The sequence below is a fragment of the Muntiacus reevesi genome, chromosome 2, assembly GCF_963930625.1.
Source record: "Muntiacus reevesi chromosome 2, mMunRee1.1, whole genome shotgun sequence".
NCBI classification, from domain to species: Eukaryota; Metazoa; Chordata; class Mammalia; order Artiodactyla; family Cervidae; genus Muntiacus; species Muntiacus reevesi.
The window spans coordinates 172,117,663-172,145,098 of NC_089250.1; the positions used below are offsets into that span (position 1 = coordinate 172,117,663).

At 59.5% G+C, this 27,436-nt stretch overlaps 1 protein-coding gene across 4 annotated transcripts; it reads left to right on the plus strand.

Moving 5' to 3' along the window:
• Positions 1-1,776: 1,776 nt before the first annotated feature.
• On the plus strand, positions 1,777-25,705 carry LRRC27 (leucine rich repeat containing 27). 4 transcript variants are annotated; one of them, XM_065923584.1, is made up of 11 exons: positions 1,777-2,014; positions 3,580-3,840; positions 8,144-8,274; positions 10,037-10,095; positions 13,345-13,497; positions 15,164-15,527; positions 16,402-16,545; positions 18,812-18,908; positions 23,286-23,404; positions 24,301-24,439; positions 25,224-25,705. In XM_065923584.1, exons 2-11 carry the CDS (start codon positions 3,643-3,645, stop codon positions 25,362-25,364), a joined length of 1,545 nt encoding a protein of 514 aa, XP_065779656.1. In that variant the 5' UTR covers positions 1,777-2,014; positions 3,580-3,642; the 3' UTR covers positions 25,365-25,705. The 4 variants fall into 4 exon arrangements, with proteins under 4 accessions (XP_065779656.1, XP_065779659.1, XP_065779657.1 ...); XM_065923585.1 differs by having other exon boundaries at positions 1,936-2,310; XM_065923586.1 differs by lacking the exon at positions 1,777-2,014 and adding an exon at positions 2,583-2,740.
• Positions 25,706-27,436: the final 1,731 nt, after the last annotated feature.

Genomic DNA, 27,436 nt, shown 5'->3' on the forward strand with positions numbered 1-27,436 from the left:
GCCTTTGGGGTCCTTTCCAGGTTTTGCTAAAGTGGGGGAGGCTGCTGTGAATATCTCCACCCACCTGTCCTGATGCATCTCTGTTTGTGAGACTCCGGAGGGGAACGTGGGGTCACTGTACGTGGGAGTCCAGCCGACACAGGGGAACCGGTGCCTTCCCACACGCCCCAAGGGCTGACAGACACCGTGACGGCAGAATGAGCCACAGGCACAAACATGGGGGCTTCCCGACCTCTTCATTTTTGCCAACTGAGCAAAGTTGAAGTGGTGTCTCATTTGGATAAAACTGTGTTTCCCTGCTCGCTGGTGAAGTGGAGCATCTTTGTATAACTTAAAAAAGTTTTTTGACAAGTACACACTGCTATATTCGTTTGTTTTGTGTAGTTCTGGCTGCTCTGGGTCTCCGCTGCTGCACGAGGGCGTCCTCCAGCGCAGTGGGGGCCCCTCTCTAGTTGCGGGGCACGAGCTGCTCACGGCGGCAGCTCCTCCTGCCCCAGAGCACAGGCTCTGGGTGCTCGGCTCACTGGTCGCGGCTTGCAGGCTCTAGGGCTCAGGCATGGTGGTGCGCGGGCTCACCTGCTCTGAGGCATGTGGAATCGTCCCCCACCAGGGACGGAACCTTGTGCCCCGTGCACTGGCAGGGGGATTATCCACAAGGGCTCCCCCTGTGACTCAGCTGGTAAAGAGTCCGCCTGCACTGCGGGAGACCTGGGTTTGATCCCTGGGTTGGGAAGATCCCCTGAAGGGAAAGGCTACCCACTCCAGTATTCTGGCCTGGAGAGTTCCATGGACTATATAGGCCACGGGGTCGCAAAGAGTTGGACATGACTGAGTGACTTGCACTTTGCACACTTATCCACTGTACCATCAAGGAAGTCCTCTTTTATATCTTTATTGGCCGATTTTTCCTCCTCTACTGGGAATTGCTGGTTTGTATATTTTGCCTGTTGATCTAAATGTAACTATTATGTTAATATTTTTTAAACGGAAATATAGTTCTTTTTGTATTCTGCGTATATATTAGATTATATATTGTGGAACTAATTTTTATTTGATATAAGAACTGGCAATATCTTCTCTTGATTGGGGCTCAATTTTGAATTTTCTTCACGGTATCTTTTAGACAAACAAGAGTACTTTTAATGTAGTGAATTTATCAACATTTGTTTTTATGGTTACTGCTTTTATATCCTGCTTAAGAAATCCTTTCTGAGCCTAAGAGCAAAATTCACCCCTACTTTCCTCTAAGAATGTACAGAATAAACTCTAGTACTGACGTACAGCAGGCACGTGGAAAATTTCCCTCACTCCGGTGTTTGTGGAAGGGCTGGTCTGAATGACCTCACTTGGTTCGACCACAGCAGAAACCCAAAGCCATCTTTTGTTGAAGCCCGTGTGAAACTCCTCACAGCTCCAGCACTGAGGCTTTCGGTCGCCTGCTCAGCGGCCCGTCCGCCCTCTCCTCACGGCTGACAGGCGCTGAGCGGGCTCCGCGATGCGCCAGCGAGGCTGGGCTGAGCTACTTCTGCAGAATTCCGTTTCCGGCAGGTTTCCTCACGCGGCTCCTGGCGTGAGGTGTGGGAGGTGGCAGGGGACGAGAGTCGGCCGTGACTCAGCGGCTGACCCCCGCCAGGCGCGTGAGGCAGCAGCCGGACTGTTCCGATTCCTGGAGCGCCGGGCACGGGCCCGGCTGTGGCCGCAGCTCCCGCGCGATGCCCTGCTCTGCGGGCCCCGCTCCCTGGCGGCAGGCAGCTGGGCGGCTGATGCGCCTCTCAAGCCGTCCTTAGGCTTCTCCGGCTCCCGGGCCAGAGCGAGTGCGGCTTCCTGACGCGGTGCCAACTTCTGCAGCGCGCCCGCGAGAGGCGTCCACCCTCCTGACTTCCGGCTTGGCCCGCCGGTCCCCTCCAGCTCCACCTTCCCTTCCTCACCGCCGGCTCCGCACGCGGGAGGCTGCGGCGTCAGGCAGGGGGCGGCAGCCTCCAGCGGCCCTCGGAGCAGCCCGGCGACGGCAGAGGTCCGCTCCCTCAACGACGTCGGCGCCGCGGCCCTGCGGGCGGGCAGAGGGGCCAGGCGCGCGGAGCGTTCTACCTGGGGGCTAGGAGCGGGGGCCCGGCCCGAGGCAAGCCCTGACGGGCTTCACTTCCCTCCTGGGGACGGGTCTAGGTGTCCGCAGCCAGTTCCAGGCGGGGAGGGCGGGGAGGGCGGGGGCGGCTCCCCTGCCCTCCTGGGCGCTGTGTCGGCCTGACTGCAGCCGGGACCGCCGTCCTCTGACCCCGGGAGGAAGGACGTCTGCCCGCTGCTGGCGGGGAGGTAAAGAGCAGGCAGGGCGTCCACGCTCCGGACGCCGGGGGCTCCACCTGGAAAGCCAGCCTTCCCGTGCGTGCGATCGGCGGCTCCCCGCGGCCGCCTCCCTCGCGCAGCAGGACGCTCCGGGCCTCAGCGCCCCTGTCCCCTTTGTCGGGAACGCTCCACCTCCGCCCGTGTAGCCGACCGCCCAGCCGAGAAGGGCGGGGGCGGCGGGCGAGGCGGCGACCTTACGTCCAGACCAGCGCGCGCGCAGGCGCAGCACCGTCCCCACGCGCCCTCCGCGCGGTGTGGTGCCTGCGGGCCGCCGTACGGCCGGGCGTCTCCATGGCGACCGCGTGCGCCCCCCGCCTCCGACTGGCCGCGTCGCCCTGGCGACCGCGTGCTGCGGCGGCCTGTGTTGTTCCGCTGGGCCCTGCGCTCCCGGGGCGGGCGGGTGAGGACCGGCTGTGGGCTGGCACGGGGACCCACTGGGAGAGGCTGGGGGCGCCGGGTGAGGGACGTGGGGCGCACTGGAGACTCTGGGGCACCGCGCGCTTGCGAGGCCCGGAGCGCCGCCTCCCTGCCCCCGCGCGGCCCGCCCCGCCCGGGCGAGGACCCATCGGGAGATGCTAGGGGCGCCGGGTGATGGGAGGTGGGGCCCGGAGCGCGGCCCGCGCAGTGGGGACGTGGTCTCCCACCCCTGCGCGGCCCGCCCCGCCCGCTCGCGGTCCTGAGGCTTCCTCCTTGGTCTAGAGGTTTGGGGAGGTTGCAGCCTGAACTCCCCGGAGTCATAGAAAAGGACCCACGGGGAGGCCCAGGGGGCGCGGGCCTCGCACTCCCCGCCCCTGAAATGGAGGGACAGACACACAGCAGACTCCTGAGCTGGCAGCACCCCCGCTGAGCGAAACGCAGATGGGAAGGACCCAGACCTGCAAATAAGAAAGGGCGAGCTCAGGGCGCCCTCCGCACCCAGGGGAGGGAGATGCCAGCGTGTGGATTTGGAACCGTTCTGATTCGGTTTCGTCCCTCGAGAAGGCATTCCTCCTTTGCATTTTCCAGGAATTAAAAGTTAAGTCTGAACTCCGTGGTGCAGAGGGAAGGGCGGAGCAGTTTAACCTGAGCCTTCTCGCAGCCCGCTTCGTTTCACCGAAGTCCGGGTTATCATGCTGTTTATCAGACGCGCAGGTTTTTGTAAGCCAGCACTGTCATTGCGGGCCTGCCGAGCAGCCGGAAGGCGTGACTGTGCCGCGTACCCATTGTTGTCGTGTCTCCCCTCCCCGCCCCCGTCTCCAGGTGACTCCACAGCCCGGAGGATGCGCTGTGGTCCCCAGAGGAGTGCTTCCTCCCGGCCGACTGATGGAGGGGAGCGGTTCCCTCTCGGTTCCCTGTGGGGCTGGTGACCAGGAGAGCAGCGCTGGCCAGGCTGGGAGCAAGCCCACCTCCGCCTCCAGAGACGTTCACGCGGGGGTCATCTTCTCCTCCTCAGCGATTTTAGACTTGAGTCAAAGTGGTCTTCACCATTTTGAGGAGATCTTTAAAGTCCCCAACCTCAGAGTAAGTGGGGCAGACTCTGGGTTTGGTACACGCAGGCCGTGTAGATGTGAATGAAGGCTTTGCTCACTTTCAGGTTTCTTTTTAGAGAGAAATTCTAGAATGAGGTGGATTGGAAGAGGGTCAGCTTGGGGTTTCATGTGCCGCTCACTGCAAAATGAGAAATTCCAGCAGGGGACCAGCCAGACGCTAATGTCCTCTCCTCAGAAACATCTTAAGTGAAAAGCCCATGGTGGGTGGAAACTCTTGCTAAAAACACGCTTGGTCTCTTAATCAAAGCTCAGCACCCCTGAGGGACTCCCCTGGAGGCCCAGTGGTTGAGCCTTTGCCTTCCAGTGCAGGGGGTGTGGGTTTGATCCCTGGTCGGGTGCTGAGATTACACATGCCTCTCAGGCAAGAAACAGAAACAAAGAACAGAAGCAGTGTTGTAACAAAAGCAATAAAGAGTTAAAAAATGGTCTATATCCAAAAAAAAAAAATGTAAAAAAGCAAAAACCACAGTACCCCTTAAAAACGTCAGTCAAACCTTTCTCCCCTGACAGCGTTGCCCATGGCGAGTCCTTGACTCTGCTGTGGGCCGGGTGCCTTCATGGGATCGGGCCCCCGCCTACTTGAGATCCAGCAGGTCTGTCTCCTCCGGCGAGTTTTACAGCAAAGTTTGCTCTGCACAGCTTGACGGAGACTGTCCAGGGTCAGCAGTTCTCTCGCTGCCCAGTCGTCGGGCAGCTTCCTTGAACCTCGACTTGTCTTCACGGTGGATCAGGAGAATCGGCATATAAAGCAGTGTCCACACAGGACTCACTCCCACATGTCGCGCTGTTGGCCTGCTGATTGACAGTTTTTAGTGCTTTTATTAGGTTGGCTGAAAAGCTTCTTTGATTTTTAAGTAAAAATAAAGGGCAGTTTTCATTTTCACCAAGAACTTTATTGAAGTACTTATTCGTTGTTTTGTTCCATTACCTGCTGCCATTTCCCAGGCAACTTCGTAATTCCATCTTCCCAAAGCTTGTTATCTTTTTGAGCAAAGAACTGTTCCAAGTGCCTTTTACAGTCTTCCAGGGAATTGAAATTTTTCCATTAAGAGAATTTTGTAAAGACTGAAATGAATGAACATCCAGAAGTGCAGCGTCTGCTGGTTACGGAGGATGAATCAGAACTTCCCAGCCAAGCTGTAACAGTGTTTGCCTGGTCACCAAAGAAGCATTCAGTCTTGCATTATCCTGATGGGAGGTTTTTTTTTTTTTTCTGTTGGCCAATTCTTGACATTTTTCGTGGCATACTGCTTTTGGTTGGTCTCACTGGGAGCAGCACTTGTTGGACCCAATCATGTGGTTTTCCAGAAGGAACTCAGAGGACTCCCTGCCAACCGCACCCCATACATCAGCTCACCTTTGCTTGAAGACCAGCCTTTGGTGTGGTTGGTGGTTCATTTCGCTTGCCCTATGACCTCTTCTGTTCCACACTTTTGTACAGTATCCATTTTTTCTTGCCTGGTGTTTTAAAAATGGAACATTTTTGTTATGTTTAAGTAGAGAATCACATGTGGAAATAAGGTACAAAAGGTTTTTTTCACTTAACTTACGTGGAACCCAAATATCAAAGCGATGAACATAATTAAGCTGGTGTAAATGATTTTCAGTGCTTGCTTGGAACATTTTGAGTATGTCCATTCTCTCCCATGTGGTGTAACGTTGGTTATTCTCAATGTCTCAGTTTGGTGGCTGTCAACTTCGAGTAGTCTGCTGAGCCATGGAGCATCGTCCAGTGAGAAATCCCAGCACAAAACTTCACAAACCACTTTTGGCACTTTTGATCAGTCACAGCACATACTCCATACATGGCACAAGTCTTTTTTTTGCATTTCAATCTCATTCTTACCTTTCTCGAAATAAGAAAGCTTTTGTGTGTTCATGCTCAGTCAATAAGATGCTGAAAATGTTGCTTTTTTTCTTCCATCTTCATTATTTAAATGGCTGTACAAAAATTCACCAGTTTTGATAAGTTTTTTTAAAAAAAAATGTATACCTATATGACAGCTGTCACACTATAACAAAATTGTTTCCAATGAAGTTAAAGACGAGAGCTACTGGAACTGTCATATGCAAAGAAATGAAGGAACTTCTTGGCCTCCCCAGTGTCTGTGGCCGTGTGCTTAGACTTAGGTGGCCGCTTGCTTTCCTGGCCCTGGTTGTGTTCCCAGCCTGGGTGCTGTCGGACAGCACCGGTCTTGCTGTTTCCTTAGCACTGCCCTCCAGAGTGGAGTACTGTGTCTTCCTATAATACACCACTTAATGAAGCAAACGCTCTCAGTTCTGAACGAGGAGCCCAGCAGTGTAGAGACTCCTGGTGCCTTCATGCATAAAAGAAGGAGGGAGCCTTCTTTAGCCTGAATGAAGGGGCTTTATTTGTGCCTCTCAGAATACAGAGGTGTCCACCTTGTCACTGTGGCAACAAGTCCCCGAGTGAGGTGACTACCCCGAGCTGTGGCCCTTCAGGCGTTAGGTTGCGTTTTGCAGCCATAGCAACACCATCCAGAGCCTCCAGTCACTCCCGCAGAGACCCTCACGGTCAGGGGACACGGATGCCCTCCCCAGCCTGCCCGTCCCCACGAGGCCTCACGGAAGCTGGCAGGCAGGGTGGGCTCATGTGATGCACTCAGCCTGGCCCCAGGGGGCCGAGGCGGGGGGGCCGGCGTGTCTCTGCGAGCTCCTCCTCTGATGTTGACGAGGACCTGCGGCTTTAGTGCTGAGCCTGGGAGACAGAGTGCCTAAAGCTGCCCGGGGGCTGGGCCGGGAGTGGCCCGGAGCGACGGCGTCCACAAGCCGAGCCCAGTCACCAGGCGGTCCCTGGCCGCGTCTGAGCTGACCTGGGATTGTGTTTTCAGCTTATCTGCGGTTTCTCGGCGGTGTGTCTCAAGCATCTGCCGTGCGCTTGACAGGACTTAGAAGGTGGCGTTGGCGGCAGAGCTGGGAGCCGAGACCCTGGTGGCAGAGGAGCGCCTGCCGTGTGCCCGGGGCTGTAACAGAGCGGCCCGCTCCCCCAGGGCGTGCACCCCGTCACAGGCCAGGCCCGGAGCACAGAGGGGCTCAGGAACCTGCTCCGGGGCTCACAGCTCGCAGGTTTTTCCAAATCGAGATTTGAACCCAGGGAGCCTGGTTTCCCGGCCAGCGTCCTTCAGTTCTCCACTCTGCCGCCCTGGTAAATAGAAATACACAGATGCGTCTATGTGTGGCTCAGGAAGATCCCCCGGAGACGGGAATGACAGCCCACTCCAGTATCCTCGCCTGGAGAATCCCATGGGCAGAGGAGCCTGGTGGGCTGCAGTCCATGGGGTCACAGAGAGTCGGACACGACTGGGCGGCTGAGACTTTCCCGTGTGTGAAAGGTGGCTCCACGCAGCAGGTGGCGACTGCGGGACAGAAGGTTTCTGAGTCGCCCCCAGCCCGGCTGCTCTGACGGCCACATCACTCGTACGTGGCGCGCGCCGCGCGAGGGCCAGCGTGCGTGTGTCCCGGCCCCTCCCTCCCGTGCTGCCCTGTCTGGCTCCGTGGTGACCGGAGGGTCCACTGGCTGGGGGTCAGACTCCCTGACGTGACTGTGACCGGCTGACTCTGGGTGGCCGTTTGCAGCACCGGTGACGCCACGGTCACAGCTCGGCCCCGCGCCCTTTGGTTGCCCTTTCAGCGCCTCCTGACCCAGGAACCGAGACCCAGATGCGGCACCTGCCCTCATCCTCTGGGCAGCGGGGCCGTGGATACTGCGTGTGGGCCCGGGTTGGGGACCAGGACGCAGACACACCGGGGGTGAAGGTGGGCGTTCTAGTTGGTGGGAAAGGTGGATGTGGTCGGCAGTGGCGTCTCGACCACCAGCCGGGAGAGAAGCCGCGTCCGGGTGGGAAGCCGATCAAGCGGCTGCGTGGGGAGGCCTGGCCTCGTCTTTCTCACTTTTAAAATTTTTTAAGAGAACTGTTTGGTCGGATCGGGTCTCATCTGTGGCCTGCAGCGTCTCTCGCCGTGGCCCATGGGCTTAGTTGCCCCCAGAAAGTGGGATCTTCGCTCCCGTCAGGGGACTGAACCTGCGTGCCCTGCACTCAGAGCAGATGCTCAGCCGCTGGACCACCAGGGGAGCCCCCAGGCCTCGACTTTCTGACGCTTGTGTTTCCCGTTCCAGCCATTTCAGGGGAAACATTCGGGTTTTCGTGTAACTCGCTGTGTGTGATTGCAGTCACCAGTGCAAATGTTTTGAGGGTGTATCACGTTTTAGAATTTAGTTGGCTGACAAAACATTCTTCTTTCCCCCCCGGAAGCAATTGCACCTTCAGCGAAATGCCCTGTGCACGATTCCTAAAGACTTCTTCCAGCTGCTGCCCAACCTCTTGTGGCTGGACCTGCGTTTCAACAGGATCACCGCGCTGCCCTCTGGGATTGGCCGTCACAAGTGAGTAGCATGTCTGTCTGGCCGGGTGAGGAGGTCACCGTCTCTTTAAAGTGCCTGTCTTTGGCGGCCTCGCTCTCCCCCACTCCTCCCATGAATCTCAACTTTAGAACAGAAGCGTGTAGCGGGGTCTTCAAAGCCGGTTAGAGCCTGTGGTGGCTGCAGGTACCGAAAGCGCATGTGCTGTGGTTGGTTTAGTCGCTAAGTCGTGCCCGACTCTTGTGACCCCATGGACTGTAGCCCGCCAGGCTCTTCTGTCCATGGGATTCTCCAGGCAAGAGTACTGGAGTGGGTTGCCATTCCCTTCTCCGGGGGATCTTCCTGACCCAGGGATTGAACCCGGGTCTCCTGCATTGCAGGCAGATTCTTTACTGACTGAGCTATAAGGGAAGCCCAAAAGCACACACGTGATTATCACTTAGGACACCCAGTACCTCGGAACATGCCAGCACCGCAGCGCCTCTGCTGGATGGCGCCCGCGGCTTTCCCCACAAGCGGGTTCCATCTCTGGCTCCCGTGTCAGAAATAGTAATACTTCCGATGCATGCAGACCCGCGGCTTCGCTCCTGAGGGCCCATGTGTGACTGCACCAGCTCCCGGTAGACAATGAGACACTCTTCCCGTCTGGGGGAACCGGAAACCCTGGAGCACGCTCTGCGCTGTCCTGCTGAATTCCTGCCACCCGGATGCCAGGCGTCCCCTAGCATCCCCCTTCTGGAACCGAGGCCAAACTGCCTACCCCCGTGTGCCCCCCAGAGCCACATGCAGCGTGAGGCCACCCCTCTCTCAGGCACCGTGGCCCCAGGCTCAGCGCTGCAGGCGCCGGAACCAGGCAGCTCTTTGCGAGGGCCCGTCCTGCCCGCAGGGTGTCTAGCAGCGTCCCGCTCTCCCAACCTAGACGCCCCCTCCTCAAGTGTGACAACCTCAGGATCTCCAGATGCTGCCAAACACCTGCTGAGGCACGATGGCCCCGTCACATACGCTGCTGGACACTTTAAATCGCTCCCTGCTGGCGGCTCCCACATCCACGACACGGACAGGGGACACGTGAACGCTGGTGTTGTTTTGATTACGCTTTTTGGAAAGTTTAAGACTTTTAATAAGCCCATAATTATTTAAGATTTCTAATAAACATGTTTTCAGCTCTTCAGCATGCTGATCTAATTTTAATGACATAACGGGGTATAAAACCACAGGCAAAATTATATCTTAGACAACATTCAGCAGCTGGCTTTCAGAAGTGACAAAATGAAAGAATTCTCAAGTTTGAGGCCGTGTATTTGTTTCAGTAGGAAGAACAGGGCTTACGAGAAGCAGCGCTGGTTTTTTACCCTCTGAGGAACGCTTACTCTCCAGACCCGAGTGCCACTGCTAAGTCAACAGTGGGCCAAGAGCACAAAACTGGTCTCAACACAGCGGCCCAGGGCCCTGTGATGAGCGGAGCTGCCGAAAACCACCCTGACACACTCGGGAACGCTGAGGTCACTGGCCTTGCTGGCGGGGGCCCGTGAGAAAGCGGAGTGGGCAGAGCTGCTTGTCACGCCACTCCAGGCCCAGGGGCACGACCCCCGGCAGACCCAGGAGCTCGGGGAGACGGCCTGGGTGCCCCAAGCAGCAAGGCTGCTGGCTGTTGGAGCAGAGTGTTGGGGGGAACGTGTGCATGTCTGCCTGGACGCCACCCCCACAGAGAGACGACAAGTGAAGAAATGTGATGCTCATTCGACTTCCTGCTTGCTAAATTATATATTTTTTGTCTTTTTTGAAGGCATTTGAAAACTTTGCTTTTAGAAAGAAATCCCATCAGAATGTTACCTGTGGAGCTGGGTGAGTGTTAACAAGCAGTGAAATGAAAGATGGGTTTAAATGCAGCCTTCCGCAGCCACCAGAACTCGCAGTGGACACACAGGCCCTCCCCCGCGTGGGGGACGCAGCCGATGCCGTCTGCTCCACCCCTCTGGGCGCCGAGGCGACAGGGCTCACGCGGGCTGCCACTGTCACGCTGACGTCCTGCATGTGCACACGTGTGTAAGCACTGTGGACGTGGGGCCCTGCGGTGCTCAGGGAGGGTGGCATCAGGGCTTTGTGGGCCCAGCGCCCTCCCAGTCCAGCTGCGCACCCCCCTCGGCCAGCAGGGTCTCTGCTCACCCTTCTTTGCTTGCCTTGGGAGCTTTCCCACTCACCGCCTCTGCCCAGTACGTGTTTAAAGGCCTTCCTTTCAGACTCCCACTAAGCTTCTGCATTTGCCCCCTCCCGTGTGTATTCTTGGTGACCTGGCATCTGGGGCTCAGCACGGCGTCCTGGAGGTTTATCCACGTGGGCGTGGATGCCTGGAGTGTGTCCGTCTCTGTTCACTTTCCCTGTGAAGGGTTCTTCCTCCTGCCTGGTTCCTGGGTTCCTCCTGCCAAGGCCCCATGCCTCCTGCCTCCCATGTGAGCTCTTGTCTTCGTGCATTCTGCTTTTAGGCGTGGACTAGATCCAGTGGACACTCTGTCTGCATTACCTTTCTCCCATGGTCACCCTCTGCTGCTCTTCACTTCTTCTTGAAGTTTCATCTTCCATCCGGGACAACTTTGTTGGTGGGAAGACCTTCTTTTGGGTCGCACTGAGTCTTATGGTAAAGGATTATTGTTACTGGTCAGCCGTTAGGTCGTGTCTGGCTCTCTGTGACCTGGTGGGCTGCAGCACGCTGGGCCCCTCTCTCCTGCACTGTCTCCTGGAGTTTGCTCAGATTCATGTCTGTTGGGTCGGCAATGCCGTCCAATCATCTCCTCGTCTGCCCCCTCAACCTCAGGCTTTCTCAAAGGCCATCTGCATCTTTCCATCGTTGAAGGCTGTTCCAGCTGAGTGTGGGAGCCAGCCTATAGGGGCTGACTACTGTGCAGATGTCTGTGTTGTGTGGATTCCATCATCTGTTCAAAAGTCAGCAGTTTTAATAGAGGTACCATCTTCTTTTCTCTGGGTGCTTTAGAATGTTTCTTTTTCCGTTTGATTTTCAGTGGTTTGTCTGTGGTAGGCCTGCGTGTGGCTTTCTGTGTATTTACATTGCTCGGGATTCACTGAGCTGCTTGAATCTACGTATTGATGCCTTTTGTCAGATTTGGGGAATTCTGGGGCCGAGGTCATTTCTCTGGGTGTCGTGTGTCCTGCATGCCTTTTCCTCGAATCCGGCACTCCTGAGGGTTACACGTGGTTCTGACTCAGATGCCTCGAGTGCCCCCTTTCCCGGCTTCTGTCTCCCCTCTGCGTCCCACCGTCATGGACTCTCTGTTTGCCCGCCTTTGACTTCATCGGTTCTGTGTGTCCAGTTTGCTGTTAAGCTTGTCTGTTTTGTTCAGTGGTTTTCACCTGGACTTGAGATTGTGTGTGCGGTGGGGCTGGGGGCGGGTATAATTACCAGTGCATGTTTTCAATGGTTACAGGCCAGTTTGTATTCTCTGTTCCTATGTGAGTCTGCCCTGGCAGGCTTTCCTTTTATCTGGGGTCTTGAAGGACAGTTTGGGTGGGCGCAGACGCTGGGTCAGCGGGTTTTCTCCAGCACTTTAGCCTGGCGCTCCCTGCCTTCTGCCACCATTGCTCGTGACAAGAACTCAGCCGTCGACCTTGTGGTGTTGTTCAGTCACTCATTCGTGTCCAGCTCTTTGCAACCCCGTGATCTGCAGCACGCCAGGCCTCCCTGTCCTCCTCTATCTCCTGGAGCTTACTCAAACTCATGTCCATCGAGTCGGTGATGCCATCCGACCGTCTCATCCTCTGTCGTCCCCTTCTCCTCCTGCCTTCAATCGTTTTCAGCATCAGGGTCTTTTCCAATGAGCCAGTTATTTGCATCCAGTGGCCAAAGTATTGGTGCCTTAGCTTTGGCATCAGTCCTTCCAATGAATATTCAGGACTGATTTCCTTTAGGATTGACTGGTTGGATCTCTTTGCTGTACAAGGGACTCTCAAGAGTCTTCTTCTGCACCACGGTTTGAAAGCATCAGTTCTTTGGTTCTCAGCCTTCTTTATGGTACAACTCTCACATCCATGCATGACTACTGGAAAGACCAGAGCTTGTGGCTGGTCCCTTTACGTAATGACTTGTTTCTGAGGTTATTTTCTTGGTTTTTCAGGAATCACACCGAGACGTTCGTCGTGTGGACCCCTTTGAGCGTCCTGAGGGTGTAGATTAGTGTCTGTTGTCGCCTCTGGGACCGTTTGGCCGTGGTCTCCTCGGGTGACTCCTCTGCTCCTTTCTGCGTCTGCTCTCCTTACACACGTGTTTGGACACCCGCCGTTGTTCCACAGTCTCTGAAGGTTCCGCTCTGGTTTTAACCCTTTCTCCTCTGTGATCTTCGGATGGAGACTCTCTGCTCCTCCATCTTCAAGTTCACTTACTGTCTCTTCTCCATCTCACGCCTGCTGCTGACTCCCTCCAGGAGGTTTTCATCGTAATTTTCAACTCTAGAGTCTTCGTAATTTTCAGCTCGAGAACTTCCACTTGCTTCTGCACAAAAGAAGCTTCTTTTGTGTAGTTTCTACTTTTTATTGACATTTGTTGAGTCATTTCACTACATTTTCCTTTAATCATTTAAACATGGATTGTTGGTTTTTTTTTTTTTTTTTCATTTCTTTGAACACATTTAAAATGACTGTTTTCAAGTTTCTGTGTGCTAAATCCGGCACCCGGACCGACCGGAAGACAGTTTCTTCCGACTGCGTGTTTCCTGAGTATACGTCCCGTTCTCCTCCTCCTCCCTCCTTCTTTTTCTATATGACCTGTAGTTTTGCTGTTGTTGTTGAAAATAGGTCTTTGAGATAGCATGTGACAGCATCTTTGTATTTTGGTTTTCACCTGAGGGCTGCGGTTGCCGCTTCTGTTTGCATATTTAATTTTATAACCACCGTGGTCTTCATCCACAGAACCCGTCTCCCCTGCAGAGTTTTCTTTTTTTGGGGGGGACCAGATCTCAGGCATCTGTCGTGACCTTTCGCCCCAGATCCTCGGCAGGCTTTCTCTCCTTCGTGTTGGGGGCCGGGCTGTCCTGACCAGTCCGTTCCCGCCGGGCGGCAGGTGCTGACGGCTCTGCTCTCCCGCAGGGAGCGTGACCACCCTGAAGGCCCTGAGCCTGCGGCACTGCCCCCTGGAGTTCCCGCCGCAGTTCGTGGTGCAGAGGGGGCTGGTGGCCATCCTGACCTTCCTGCAGATCTGCGCGGCCGAGCACGCGGCGCCCCGAGACGGCTCCCCTCGAGGTGGGTGGCGCGATTGTTAGGACGCACTGACACCGGTGCTCTGTAACCCCAGGGCCCCCGGGAGCCACGCGGGGTGAGGGCGCCCGGCGCGTCCCCTGCCCAACTCGCACAGAGCTCCGTGCTCAGCCGGAGCTGCGTGTCTTCCTGGTTCCATGTGCATGGGTTTGCATCCTCGGTGCCCGTCACTGAGCTTCTCGAGGGTGGGTTTGGCTGAAAGCCCGCTGGGGTGGTTCAAACGAAGCCGTCCTCACCTGCAAGCCCCCACGGAGGTGACCACCCCAGGAGTCACTTAAAAATGCACCAAATGACCGGTCAAAATGGTGGCTTCCATTTTCACGCGTTAGTTGTCTCCACGCCACAGGGGGTGATGTTCAGCGTCCGTTCACAGTGCTTGTGTCTGGCCCGTTTGCTCGACTTTAAACCCCCTCCGCTGGCATCTCTGCTCCTGTTTGGTGGTGTGACGGGTCCAGTTTGTCTCTTCGATGCTGAGCCAGTTGTCTGTCCACAAGCAAATTGGACACATGTGCTCATCTCTTGTCACTTCTTAAGACAGGTCTTTGCCCATTTTGAAAACTGTTTTTCTTTAAAAAACAAAAGAACACCGACCCCCAGCACCGGTCCCCAGTGGCCGGGACCAGGCCGTCCTGGGCTCACCCGAGCCGTGCCCGGTGCAGCCGCAGTGCACCCCGCTGGGCCGCCCTCGGGTTCCCGCGGGAGGAGACCCGGGCCAGGGTTCCGAAGGGCAGGTCCCGTCCTGCTAGCCTGTGAGTCCAGGTGTCCACCCGCCCACATTCCACGGTCTCCCCAGAGCACCGGAGAGCAGCCTCCACTTCAAGAAACAATGTTGTGACGTATTGTTTAGAATTTAACATTTTATTGTGCAGTTAAAACTCATCATCTTTCAGTCCCATTGTAGTTTTTATTCGTATTTTTACAAAGAGGGCTCTATTGGTTCTAACGTAATAGATACATGATCATCTGGGGGAAAGGGTAGAAAATAGCTGAGTAAATTAGGCCAAAAAGCTGAAGATGAATTCATCTTATACCAGAAGGTAACTTGGACAGGCAAAGCTGTCTCAATGTGTTGAAGAACACCAGGGGCTGCTGGGTCTGGATGTGTGCCACAGGCTGAGGCTGGGCTTGGTGGGCGAGCCCCCCAATCCGAGCCCACAGCAGGCCTGGGCCCCCTGTCTGTCTGTCAGTCGGCACATCAGGTCCTGCCCCGCCAGAACGGAGGCCATGGGAGGCCAGATGACCCCCGTCTGCAGGGTGCTGTGGCCCTGACGCCCAATGCGGGGTCTGGTGCACCTCGGGATGAATATGTTTGGGGCCAGTTTTCTCACTAGACTTTCCTAGAGATCAAAGTGTCTAAAGTCAGCAGAAGCGCTGCAATAAAATATCACAGGTGTGTGGGCTGAGCATCAGTTAGAAGCAGATACTAGAAGGTCTAGATGGGGAAGATATCTTCGTTTATACAGACTTGTGTGGAGTGAGGGCCTGGGGCACAGTGATCCCCCCACCCACCCTACACAGGGAGCCCCCAGCCTTCTCTGTGCAGGGACCACCCCCGGCCCCCTCTGTGGGAGAGGCCTCCAGGCTGCGTGCATCTCGGGCTTGGAGCCGCAATCTACTAAAACGGCCTTTTGTTCGCTATCCGTTTCCCCAGTTAAAAAGATGACCGTAAGGGATCTGCCACAGCCCGTGTTGGACTTATCCGAAGAGCACATGCCTAACAAAGAAACCATTCGTTCTCAGGAGCCAAAGGGAAGCATGGTAACAGAAAAGGCAGATTTTTTCCCACCTGTTGAAACACTAGACCTGCTCCGGCCCGGGAGGTCCATTGAGACCCCAGAGGACTGGCCGAGCGAGGAGGAGATCCGGCGGTTCTGGAAGCTGCGGCAAGAGATCGTGGAGAATGAGCGGGCGGGGGCGCTGGGGAACCAGCTCCTGCCGGTGGAGCTGCCCCCCAACCTCAGGGCCGCGCTGAGCTCCAAGGGGAAGCCGCTCCCCCACCCGACACCCCTCTTCAGGTGAAGGCAGGAGGCGAGGCTGGACGCGGTCCCCGCAGGTCGTCATGTTTCTCTGCGAGGCCCTAACGTTACGATGTCAGGTGGACGTGTGTCCACATCGTCATCCCGAGACGTGGCAGGTGCCAGCCCCGGGTTATGGTTCAAGTTACCCCGACAGTGCAGGGGGGAGGCCAGGGAAACAGGCTCAGAGCAAGAGGTTACGTGAGAGAAAAACTCAGACGCCGTGTGTGTGTGCCTGGCGTGTGTGTGCACGGTCTGCACACGTGTGTGGATGTGTGTGTGCAGAGAGAACGTGACCCAGTAACACTGGCGAACGCAGCTCATACGTCAGCACGGGCAGTGACGTCACGTCCAGAGCACGGACGTGGTCCGCGGTCACTCGTCTGCAGCCCCGTGGACTGTGCGGACACGCGAGTCTGTGGTGAAAGTCTGCAGTGAGGCTGTGAGCACCGGCCCATCTGAGCTGACAAGGCTGCGCTGGGCGCAGCTGGAAAAGAGACGAGAGCTTAGATCCGCAAGCAAAGGGGGCACGTGTTCACTGCACTGTCGCGGTAGGTTTGAGAATTTCTCAGAGGAAAGCATCGTTGGAGGGTCACCGCCTGGCCGTGGCCCTGGGCTCGCAGCGCAGGGCTCCCCGGCAGAGGCCCGATGGCCTAGTTCATGTAGGCCCACGCCCACCTTTTCCCGCCCCGGCAGTCTCACCTGCTCTCAGGTGTCTCACAGTCACGACCTGGCCTGGGGAGGGGGTGGAGGCCCTGCCCACCGACAGAGACGGCCGTGGCTTCTGCCGGCAGCCGCCCGCGGCCCCGCGCTCACCCCCGAGCCCGTCTCGGGCTGCGTGACGCGCTCGGCTGACGACCTCGTGTCGTCGTAGGATGAAGGTGCCCTCTTTCCAAGGCGTCCTGCCCGAGCTGGACTCCGCCCAGCAGGCCCTGGTCCGCGCCAGCCAGCTGGGGGAGAGCAGGGGCCTGGCCCTCCGGGAGTTGCGGGAGAGGCAGGCTCAGGAGCAGAGCCGGAGGTGAGTTTGGGGGGGCGTGCCGGGGGTGGGGGGGTGCCGGGGCCAGGGCGGGGGAGTGCCTGGGATCGGGGAGGGGGGCTGGGGGAGCGCCGGGGGTCTTGGCTTCACTGGAAGCCACCGTGGCGTCCCCGTGGCCGGCACGGCCCCTCGTCTCTGCTGGCCTGTGTCCCCCTCTGCTTCCTTATTCTCCCCATTCCGTCCTCTCCTGTTCGTCACCGGCTCACAGGCATTTTTTAAGGCAAGTTGCTTACAGTAGCCTGCTGTCCGTGGGCTCATCCTGCCCCTACCCCGGGGTCTGGGCTGACTTGGTCGGCCTCGATGGGGGTCACCTTGGTCCCGTCCTCACTGTCCGCCCTCTGCCCTCCAGCCCCGCCAACCGCCCGTCTCCAGTGCGCCCTGGGCCCCCAGAGACCGCCTAGCTGGACGGACTGCCTCCAGCGTGCCCGGGCGCCCCCACCCTCTGGTTGGGTTTGGCCGGTGGGGGGTCCGGCAGGAGGTCAGCGGGGCGGGGGAGAGGGAGGGCAGAGTCTGTCCGCCCCACCCCCGGGGCTGCGGTGGGCACAGCCCCTCCTCCTGGCAGGGCCCGCTCGGCCCCTGCGGTCCCACCCCTGTCTTGTAAATTGTCTGAATAAACCTCCTGAAATCAGCCCACCCGAGTGTCTTCTCTCAGGACCCTTGAGTGTAGAGGGTTCGCGTGCTGGTCCCAGCCCGGACGTGCTTTTCTAGTCGGGTTCCGTCGCCCTCAGGGAAAGGCTGGTGCTGCAAGGCACTCAGACCCAGGCAGGGAACACGGCGTCCCCGCCCAGGGCCCCGCACCCCGTGACTGACAGCGCGGCTGAGCGAGACGGTGTGGCCTGGGCTCCCCTGGGCCGCCGTCCCGTCACCCGGGTGTCTGTCCACCTGCATGCCGCGTGGAGCCCATCGCGCCCCCTAAGGCCCCCCGCCCCCTCCCCATCCAGGCTGGTCTGCAGGGGTGGCTGCCCACCCCCCTCCCGAGCACCTCTGCCTCCGTCACCCACGGCCCCACCCTGCGTGGGCACAGCTTCCTGTGGGCAGCGGCCTGGGGCTGGTGGGCAGCCCCGCAGGGGAGGAGGGCTCCGTGCAGGTGCAAAGGGGGCGCCTGGCCCCTGGGAGGCTGGGGGGGAGGACAGCCAGCCTGTCACTGGGCCTAGGGATGACCGGGCCGGTGAGGGGTCCCAGGATGGCACAGCCCCCGAGGAGGGTGCGGGGCAGTGACACCCTCTCCGGGAGGACCCAGGCCTGAGCTGCAGGAGGATTGAGGTGTGAGCTCTGGGGAGGGGGTCTGAGCACCCACAGGGAGCTCCTGGGAGGTGGGCGGCGGGGCTGCAGGGGCCGAAGTGCTCTGCTTGGAGCACCAAAGCCTGTGCCGCCCTCAGGCTGGAGCCCAGGACAGAGGCCTTGAAGGGCGCCGGCCAGGAGCCCAGGAGGGCCCAGCATCGAGACCCTGAGGACGGAGGGGATCTTGCCCCTCTGGGCGGGGGCCCAGGCTGCGGGGAGGGGCGGGCGAGTCTGGGAGGGCTCTGCCCCAAGAGGAACTAGAGAGCCAGGTCTGGGGGCCGGAAGGGGATGCCCCAGGGACAGGCACCCGGAAGAGTCAGGACGTGGTTAAAACAGGCGAGTGGCCGCCTAGGCTGGAGAGGTGGTGTCCAGAGCCGGAGTTCGGCGGGTGAAGCCCTGGGCCTGGCCGTCCCAGCGCCGCAGCCGCGGCCCAGGGCTCTGTTCAGCCAGGGAGCTCCTGGGTGTGCTGCCCAGCACGTGTGGAGGCATCGAGCCCGGGGCATCATCGGGGGGTTGTGGTGCATCGGGTGACATGCTACCGACAGCCCAGCCATGGGCGCCGGGCGACAGAGACGGGACTCAGGCTCCTGATGAGGCTCAGGCGTCAGAGAGCGAGCGGGCGGGTGGCTCGGTGGCCCCCGGGGTTCGGGTTAGCAGACCCCTGCGCGAGCCCTTGGCTCTGGAGCTCCGGCCCCAGCTGGGCCTTCCTGGAAAGGGTCCTGGTGCCTCAGCGGGCAGGGGCTGGCCAGAGCTGGGCTGGTCCCTGCCGGGAGGCCCAGACAGACTCAGAGGCGCCAAGCGCTGCCCAGGAGGCCCGGGTGTCCGGCCGGCGTCTGTCCTCTGGGCGGAGAGGGGGGGCCCGGAGTGACGGGCTTTTGTGTGAAGCTCTAGAAGTGACCGTAGAGATGCCGGTGAGAGCCGCCTTACCCACAGCACTCAGGCTCTGCTCCCCCCACCCCTCCCCCAGGGACAAGCGAGAGCTGCCGGAGTGGAGGGAGCGCGCCCAGAGGAGAAGGCCGGAGGAGCCCGGGAGCCTGCCGGCCCCGCGCCTGCGGAGGGGCCCGGTACGTGGGGGGGGCGGGGAGGGCGCGCCCGCGGAGGGGAGGGGGCGCCCGCGGAGGAGCCCCGGAGCCCGGTAAGCGGTGCTGGGTGAGCAGGCTGCGTCCAGGTACCCGCGCGAAGGCGGCCTGCCTTGCAAAGCCTGTCAGCTCGCCTTCCTGTTCCTCTGCCAGCCGTGACCTCCCACAGAAAAGAGAGACCACCAGCTACTCCACCCTGTGCTGCCCCCCTGCAGCCGCACTGCCCCGCCTCGCCAGAGCTCCCTGTGGGTGCTCAGATCCCTTCCCCGCAGGTCACCCCTCACTCCTCCTGCAGCTCAGGAGGGTCCTCCCGGAGCAGGCATCACTGCCCTGCACCCTCCTCTGGGGGCTGTGCTGTTCTGGGACCTCCCCCAACCGGGCTCCTCATTCCCAGGCCCAGTGAGAGGCTGGCTGTCCTCGCCCCCCCATCCCTCCCACGGGCCATCCTGAGGCCCGGCGGGTTCTCGCTTGCACCCGCCAAGCGCCTCCATCACCTGCTCTGCTCAGGGCAGCCTTGTGTCTGCAGCCCCCACCCCTGTGCGTGAGACCCCAGTAATGAAGTCACTCTGCCCCTGCCCAGGGCCCCAGGGCCTCCCTGCAGCACCCCAGGTGTGTCCTCAGAGCGGGGTGGGGCTGGTGACCGTCCACCTCGACCTGCACAGGCTCCTGGCTCCAGGCAGCCGGTGGCCGGACTGTGCGGGTCATGCTGGCCTATTGTCCCTCTGGAGTCCCTTGGCCTCGCCTGCTCCCTTCCGCAGGCACTTGGCCCGCCAGCGTGCTGATCCTGCAGCAGACGGGCTCGCGATGGTGGGCTCAGTGCCCCCAGGCTGGACTCTGGTCCACAGTCCAGGCCACGGACCACGAGCCGGGCAGCAGACCTCCTCCCCTCCCCTGGGGCCCTGGAGGCCCATTTCCCCTCCACCTGCACCCTGGCCCACCGCAGCCTCTTCATGCAGATGAGGGCGCCTCCTCCCTCCGGAGCACAGAGCGATCGTCAAGGTGACCCCTAGAGACCAGGGCCCCACTGCGGGGCTGGGTTTAGGCCTCGTTGTGGCCGTCGGACGGGGAGCCTCCATGAGTCACATGTGCCTGAGTGCCCGTGACAGACCACGTGCCGTCTGGACCGTGGCTAAGCGCGCGGTTCAGGGGCACTTAGCGCCGTCCCGGCGCTCTACCAGCACCACCTCGCCCACCTGCAGGGCCTTCCCGGCTCCCCGGCTGCGGCTCTGTCCCTGAGCAGCGCTGGCTCCCCAGCCCCTGCCCCCCACCCTGTGTCTGGCTCCTGGGACCCCCGTGAGTGAGGGTACCCCGTGTGAGCACCGTGGCGGTCACTTCACTGGCCAGCGCGTCCTCAAGGCTCATTGGCATCATGGCCTGTGTGAATCCCTTCCTCTTGGGGGCCGAGTGACGTTCTATGTGTGGACAGGCACTTTGCTTCTCTGTCCATCCAAGCACGGGCACTGAGTCGCTCCCCCACGGGGCGGCCGTGGCCCAGGGCGCGGTATTTGCGCTCCAGGCGGGTGTTTCTGGAGCTCACTGCCTTTTTGCGTGCTTCCCTCCAGCTGGAAATGACTTTCGTGATGTCGTGCAAGAAGAAGCTTGTCCCATTCTGTATATTTTGTATATTACGGAGAAATACGGCATCTCGTCACTCCGTTACTAGGGTTCATAGCATAGGAATTGAAGAGTGTCCGTAAACCAGGAGTAGCACTCTGCCTCCTAAGTTAAATGTAACAACTCTGAAACTAAAAATAGGAAGCTAAAAGCGGAAGTATTTTTCATGGCCTAAAATACCATAATCACAGTCAAACATGGGAAGATTATTTGTGACTTATATTTGTAACAAAAGATTAATATCTAATATATAAGGAAAAACCAGAAGTAGATTTTTTAAAGAGTGCAGTAGACAAACAGGCCAAGGGTGTGGCAGAAGGACAGGCAGGTGGCAGACGACGCCCGGGTGGCAGAAAATCCAGAGGAGATGCCCGTGTCTCGGGGCTCCAGCTGTGAATGGCGGCCAGCGTGCTTGGGGCAACCTAGAGAGACGGGGCTGCAGAGGGCCGGCTGCAGGCCATCCGCTTCCAGGAGCGTGTCCAGGAGAGTTAAAGACACTAAATTGTTGGGAGACTTCTGGGGGCCTGCTCAGAGAAGGAAAAGCAATCGTGCGGCAGGCCTGTAGGTGGAAAGCGCGTTAGTGGCCCTCAGCGTCACCTGCAGGGGTGAACGTAGGCAGAGCTGGGGGCTTCATCCACCGCATCCCTCGTTCTGGCAAGCTTGGCGGAGGGGCCGGGCCAGGGACACGGGGGTGCCGGGCCTCCTAGGGCGGGGGTCGCCGGCGTCCTGTCCACCGCCCGCACGGGTCAGGAAGCTTCCTCTGGCCCAGGCAGGGGCCCGAGCCTCGTGACTCATCACCCACTCTTTACAAAGCGTGGTGTCCTCGTTTTTTCATGATGCTCCGAACCCAGCGGCTTTGTCAGTGACCTTGGAGTCCACGCGCTGTGCTCTGGCAACACGGTGCTGGGGTGCGGCCGGAATCACACCCTTCATGTTTTAAAGGTAAAAGCAGGCGTCTGCGTCTAAGAAACCCCACTGGACCCAGCGCTTGCTTGGGGGCCACGGCAGGCGGGCCTGGCCGTGGTCCTGTGTGTGCAGCACCCCACCTCCCAGGCAGAAGGTTCCGATTCCGCTGGTCTGCGCAGCAGCTGTCCCAGCGGGGGTGGGAGTGGGGGGGAGGGGAGAAGCTGGCCGGCTCCCCCCGCCCCCAGCCTCCCCCGGCCTGAGGCTCCTTCTGAGGTCAGGCCGGTGCTGCTGGGCTGGAGCTGGTGACGCAGGTGGCCGGCCTGGTGACCCACTTAGAGGGGACCTGGCAGATTAGCCCCGCGTGACCCCCCGGCGCCCCCGCAGCCTTCTCCCATGAGACTCACTCAGTCCCCGCAGCAGCTGTGCGCCCGACACACGCAGACGCACGCGCACACTTCACAGACAGACGCACTCGCACACTTCATGTACAGTCACACACTTCACACACACAGACACATGCAGTCTCTGCAGCAGCTGTGCCCCGACACAGACACACACACACACACTTCACACACACTCGCACACTTCACACACTTGCACACTTCACACACAGACACACACAGTCCCTGCATCAGCGGTGCGCCCTGATGCACACACAGACTCACACACTTCACACACACAGACGCGCTCACATACTTCAGATGCACAAGTCTAAGCTCCCTGGGTTGGGAGTTGGTTTGGTTCTCAGGGGTCCAGGGGGGCGGGGGCAGCTGCAGGCAGCGCTTGGTGACGGCTCTGCCATGTTGCCACTCGCGTCCCGGTTACAGGGCTGCAGGGCCCCCACCTGTAGCCCTGACAGCAGAAATCTGCCAGGTCCCCGCCAGGAGGAAACCGCCACAGGATGGCTGGCGGGGAGGCGAAGGGGCACCCCAGCAGAGCAGCTTCTCTTGTCACAGAGCCCGGGCTCTGGGTGTCAGGCTTCAGGAGCCGTGGCTCTCCGGCCTTCCAGCACGTGGGCCTCGGTAGCTGTGGCACACGCGCTTAGCTGCCCCATGGCATGTGGACCCCCCTGGACCAGGGATCAAACCCGTGTTCCCTGCACTGGCCGGTGGACGCCTGTCCGCTGTCCAGCCAGGGAGGGCCTAAGCAGTCTGTGGATCCTTACAGAACCACGCAGCCTTTATCCTGCCTCCCTGGCCCCTGCTCAGGGCCCCTCCGCCCAGAAGAACCTGTCGCAGCAGCTTCCAGGGAGGACAGAGAAGGCGTCCTGCTAGAGACGCTGGGCAGTCACCATCGGAGCTTGTGGGGCCCCTGAGGGCAGTCGAGGCTCACCAGCCATGGTTCGGGGGGCAGGGGGGTAGTTAGGGGACACCCCTGAGCCCCGCCATACCTGCACACTTGTGGGGCCGTGAGGGCCGTGAGCTCACGCGGAGCCACAGACAGAGGTCGGTCTCTGTCGGAAAAGCTGGCTCTGCTGCTTCTGGCACGTTTGAAAGCCTGTTTTGTGCCGGTTTGTCGTGTCATTGATCCAAGCCGATGAATCTGTAATTCAGGCTTTCTGACTGCAAGGCGTCTTCTACTTCCCCACTTTATTAGTCAGGCATGAGCCCGCACGTCAGCCTGACTTACTGATCGAACAGAGTCAGGTGTGTTGTGCCCACGCCCAGCTGGGCCGCGAGCAGCCGTCTACTCGCCGTGTCCTGCGCTGTGGCCTTGGCCCCGCTCCGCCCCGCGCCGGCCGAGGGTTGGGGCCCCAGCGTGAGGGGCGCGAGCGTGCTGTGCCCGGCGGCTGCCTTGGTGTCAGCGGCTGTTTTCCTGAAAGGATCTTGCTGCATCTTCCAGGGGGCGGCAAAGATGGCCTTTGCCACGGACCTGAGAGAGAACGGGAAAATACCGAAGAATTTGCCTGGAAAAGTGAAACAAAGCAAAGAAAAACCGCTGCAAGCATGTCAGGAAATGAGGTTAGTAACCTCGTTGCTAACTGGGCATGATTCTGTCCCCCTAGACACGCCCCCTCCGCCCACCCTGACCCCGGTGGTCCCCGGGCCCCTCCGGCCTGGCCAGAGGCGCTCCCCTCTCCCAGCCCAGCTCTGCCCCCTCCACAGCTCTGGTCCGAGGGCAGCGCAGGAAGGTGGTTGTGCTGTGAGCTGTGGGTGGCAGAGGGCTCATTCGTCCCTCATCCTGGAAATTGGGAAAGTGTCATGGGTCCGTCGGTGGGGTTAAGGCAGCAATGTGGGGGTCTCACCTGCAGCTGAGGAGTTGGTGGGGGTGCTCGGACATCTGGGATCCCACGTTGCCCACGTGGCCCCTTAATAAGCCCACAGCTGGCCACGTCTGTGCACAGACACCCCACCCCAGGACTTCCCAGGAGCTGGGGTCTGAGATGAGGGCAGTCAGGCCCCTCACCAGGGGGTCTGTTCTGAGGACTCAGGTGGCCACTGTGCTGGGTGGGGGGGTCTCAGGGGCCCGGCCAGGGGTGTGCCCCAGGGCCTGCCACCCTCCCCATCGCGCCCCCGACGTCTTGAGGGGGACACGGCCCCAGGCCTCGCTGAGCAGACCCTCCAACGTCACCCCCGAGGCCATGCTCTGTTCCTCGCTGAGGAATTATTAAAACCATGTGTTCCCGCTGGAAACAGACACCCCCTTCTTCACGAGGCGCTGTGTGCATGTCCGCCGTGTGTAACGTCTGACGTGTACCTGAGGGTTTAAAGCAGAGCAGGTCCAGCAGGAGGGGGCTCGGGAGGCGGCCAGTCCCCTGTGGGCGGGCACCCGAGGCGGGGGGAGCTGTCCCTCCCGGCTGGGGGACAGGAGGCGCTCCGGGGTGGGCGGGCGAGGAGCTCTGTCTCCCCGCACCCAGTCCCCGCAGTGGCCTCCGAGGGCAGATTCTGGCGGAGACGCTGAAGCCGCAGGCCCAGCAGCTGCACGCGCGGAGGAGCAGGTTCCGGGGGCTGGCGCCCCTCGAGGACGTCGGGAGGGCCGCCCGAGACGTGGAGATGGTGAGGGTCCATTGACACCCGGAGGGAACCACACAGGCTCTGACCTTGGGGTTTCCCTGGGTCACAGGGTCAGAGGGCAGGAAGGAAGCGGAAGCAGCAGATCCTGAATGGACGAGCCTGGGGGTCTCCCTGCTGCTGTCCTGGGGGAGGGGTCTCAGGGGTAAGGGAATGTGGGAGGTGGGACGGAAGGGAGACCCCTGAACGATGCACGCCAGCCCTCTGACAGGAGGGGGCTGCTCCAACACTGGCCCCCTGGCCCCCTCCCTCTCCATCTCACCGTTCCTGGTCCAGACTCTGAGGTGGGGGCGGGGAGGAGGGGAGACCCCCCCAGCAGAGGGGGCTGAGGCTTGTGGGGTGGGGGGTGGGGTAAGGGAGACCCCCCCAGCACAGGGGACTGAGGCTCATGGGGCGAGGGATGTGGGGGGGAAGAACCCCAGCAGAGGGCGCTGAGGCTTGCAGGGTGGGGGCGGGGGGAGGAAGGGAGACCCCCAGCACAGGGGGCTGAGGCTTGCGGGGTGGGGGCGGGGGGATGGAAGGGAGACCCCCAGCACAGGGGGCTGAGGGGGTGGGGCGAGGGATGTGGGGGGGAAGACCCCCAGCAGAGGGGGCTGAGGCTTGCGGGGTGGGGGGCGGGGGGTGGAAGTGAGACCCCCAGCACAGGGGGCTGAGGCTTGCGGGGCGTAGGGGGCCCTCCCCTTCGGGGGCAGCTCCAGGCCCAGGGCACAGGCTCTGCCCCCGCCGTGCCTCTGCGTCTGGGCTGACCTGACCCCTCTCTGTCCCCGAGGCCCGGAGGCTGCATGATGAAGTCCTGAAGCTGAAACTGAGGTCGACCTTGAACAGAAACCACCAGTGTGCTGCTCCGCCCGGGAGCCTGTCGCTCGGGCCGGCTGCGTCCCAGAATATATTTTTTAACCCAAGATATTAAGAACCTGAAGACGTTTACAGATACTACTGAGAGAGGGTCTTCTCACCTGGAAGACGGCCGTGGCTCGCGCCCTCCCAGGGCAGCCCCTGGCGCAGAGCCTGAGGGTCTGCGTCTCCATCCCTCCATCCGCACGTTCTGAGCCCAAGGCGGTCTGAGCTGCATTAAAGGAGAATGTGGTGACATGGCACGCGGCTACGGCTCCATCACCGGACGATCGCGGGCTGAGCGCGCAGTGTAGGCGCCCGCGCCTGCCCTCAGGCACACCTCCCTCCCCCGGGGGCCCCTGCCACCTCCCCTGGGGGTCCCCACACGCTTTCAGCCCCTCCACTTCCCCTCGGCCCGCCCCCCTCCCTTCAGCCCCTCCCGGCTGCTCACAGCAGGCCTGGAGGTTCCTGACTGACTGCTGCGGGTCTCTCCTCCTGCCTGGCTATGCTGCCCTGCCCCCAGGGGCGGCCCCTGCCCGCTGCCCCCGCAGACCCGTCCCAGACCCTCGGGGGGCCGTCACTCAAAGTCACTCAACTTAGCCTCTTGCGCTGGACACGTGATGACGTGAGATGAGGGCTTGATCTAGAAAACACCTTTGATTCTAATTGACAGATACAGGGTAACTCAGAGTCTCAACTTCTTCTTGTGTCAATTTTGGTAGATAGGTTTCTCAGTGACTTTTTTCATTGCATCCAAGCTGTCTGGTTTATCAGCATAAAATTCCTTGTAATCTTCTCATCCAGCACTCTCTCGGTGGCTGAGGACCTGTGGCGCGTCCCCTCTCACTGTTGGTGTGACTCTGCCTCCCTAATCTTGCTCGGATTCGTCGCTTCCCTTAGCCTTTTTGGACTGTCACTGTGGGCTTTGTCGAGGCGCTGTTGTGTTTTCTGCGTCACCGGTTCCTGTTCTCCTTTCCTCTGCTTCTTTGGGTTTGGTTAGTGCTGGGAGGGAACTTGCCCACTTTCCGTGCATGTGTCAGAAAGGAAGAAACGTGTAAAGTCCATACCCTGGGCTCCCAGCTCAAGAGGCTAAGATGTGTCCGTTACTTGCTGCTATGTAACAAGTTACTGCAAAGCAAAGCAGCTAGAAAAGTAGGTAAATAATAATAAATAATTATAGTGTGTGTTATTATATAGCATGTAACATCTGAGAAAACTCTTGACTTGGACTGCAGGGAGATCAAACCAGTCCATCCTAAAGGAAATCAACCCTGAATGAAATTCATTGGAAGGACTGATGCTGAAGATCCACTACTTTGGTCACCTAATGTAAAGAGCCAACTCACTGGAAAAGACCCTGATGCTGGGGAAGATTGAAGGCGGGAGGAGAAGGGGACGACAGAGGTTGAGACGGTTGGATGGCATCACCAACTCAATGGACTTGAGTTTGAGCAAACTCTGGGAGACGGTGAAGGACAGGGAAGCCTGGTATACTGCAGGGTCCCAAAGAGCCAAACACGACTTAGCGAATGAACAACAAATGTAACACATCATTATATTAATGTTATGAATGATAATAAATATCTACTATCTCTCCCAGGTTCTGAGGGTCAGGGTTGGCAGCATCTGGGCTGGTGTTTCTGGTTCACTCAGGCCGGGGGAGGGCCCGTGGGGTCTGGAGGCTGGGCTGGAGGGTGAGGCTTGCTGTGAGCCCAGTCTTGTGACGTGACTGTGACTACAGCTGCCACATGACTTCTGCTGGGAAATGCTCCGTGTGACTCAACAGGCATCTGCTTGGCAGCTGCTGGATGTGGTGTGTTCGTGTGACAAGTCGTCCCCTGCGTCTTCAGGGTCTGTTCGTCCTGTCCTGTCTGCTGGGCCCCACTTGCAGCCACGGCGGTGGACTTGTCTGTATCTCCCTTCAGCTGTGTCAGCTGCTGCTGTGTGTAGTCTGGAACTATGCTGTTAGATGCCTGCACATTTAGGATTGTTGTGTCTTCCTGTTGAATTAAACTTTTCATCAGTATGAAATATGTCTCAGTTTCTGGTTTCACGCTTCCTGCCTTCAGGCCCCCGTGCCTGTCGCTAATATAGGTACCACCACAGCGCCAGTGTCTGTATCCTTCCACTCGGGGCTTCCTGTGTTTT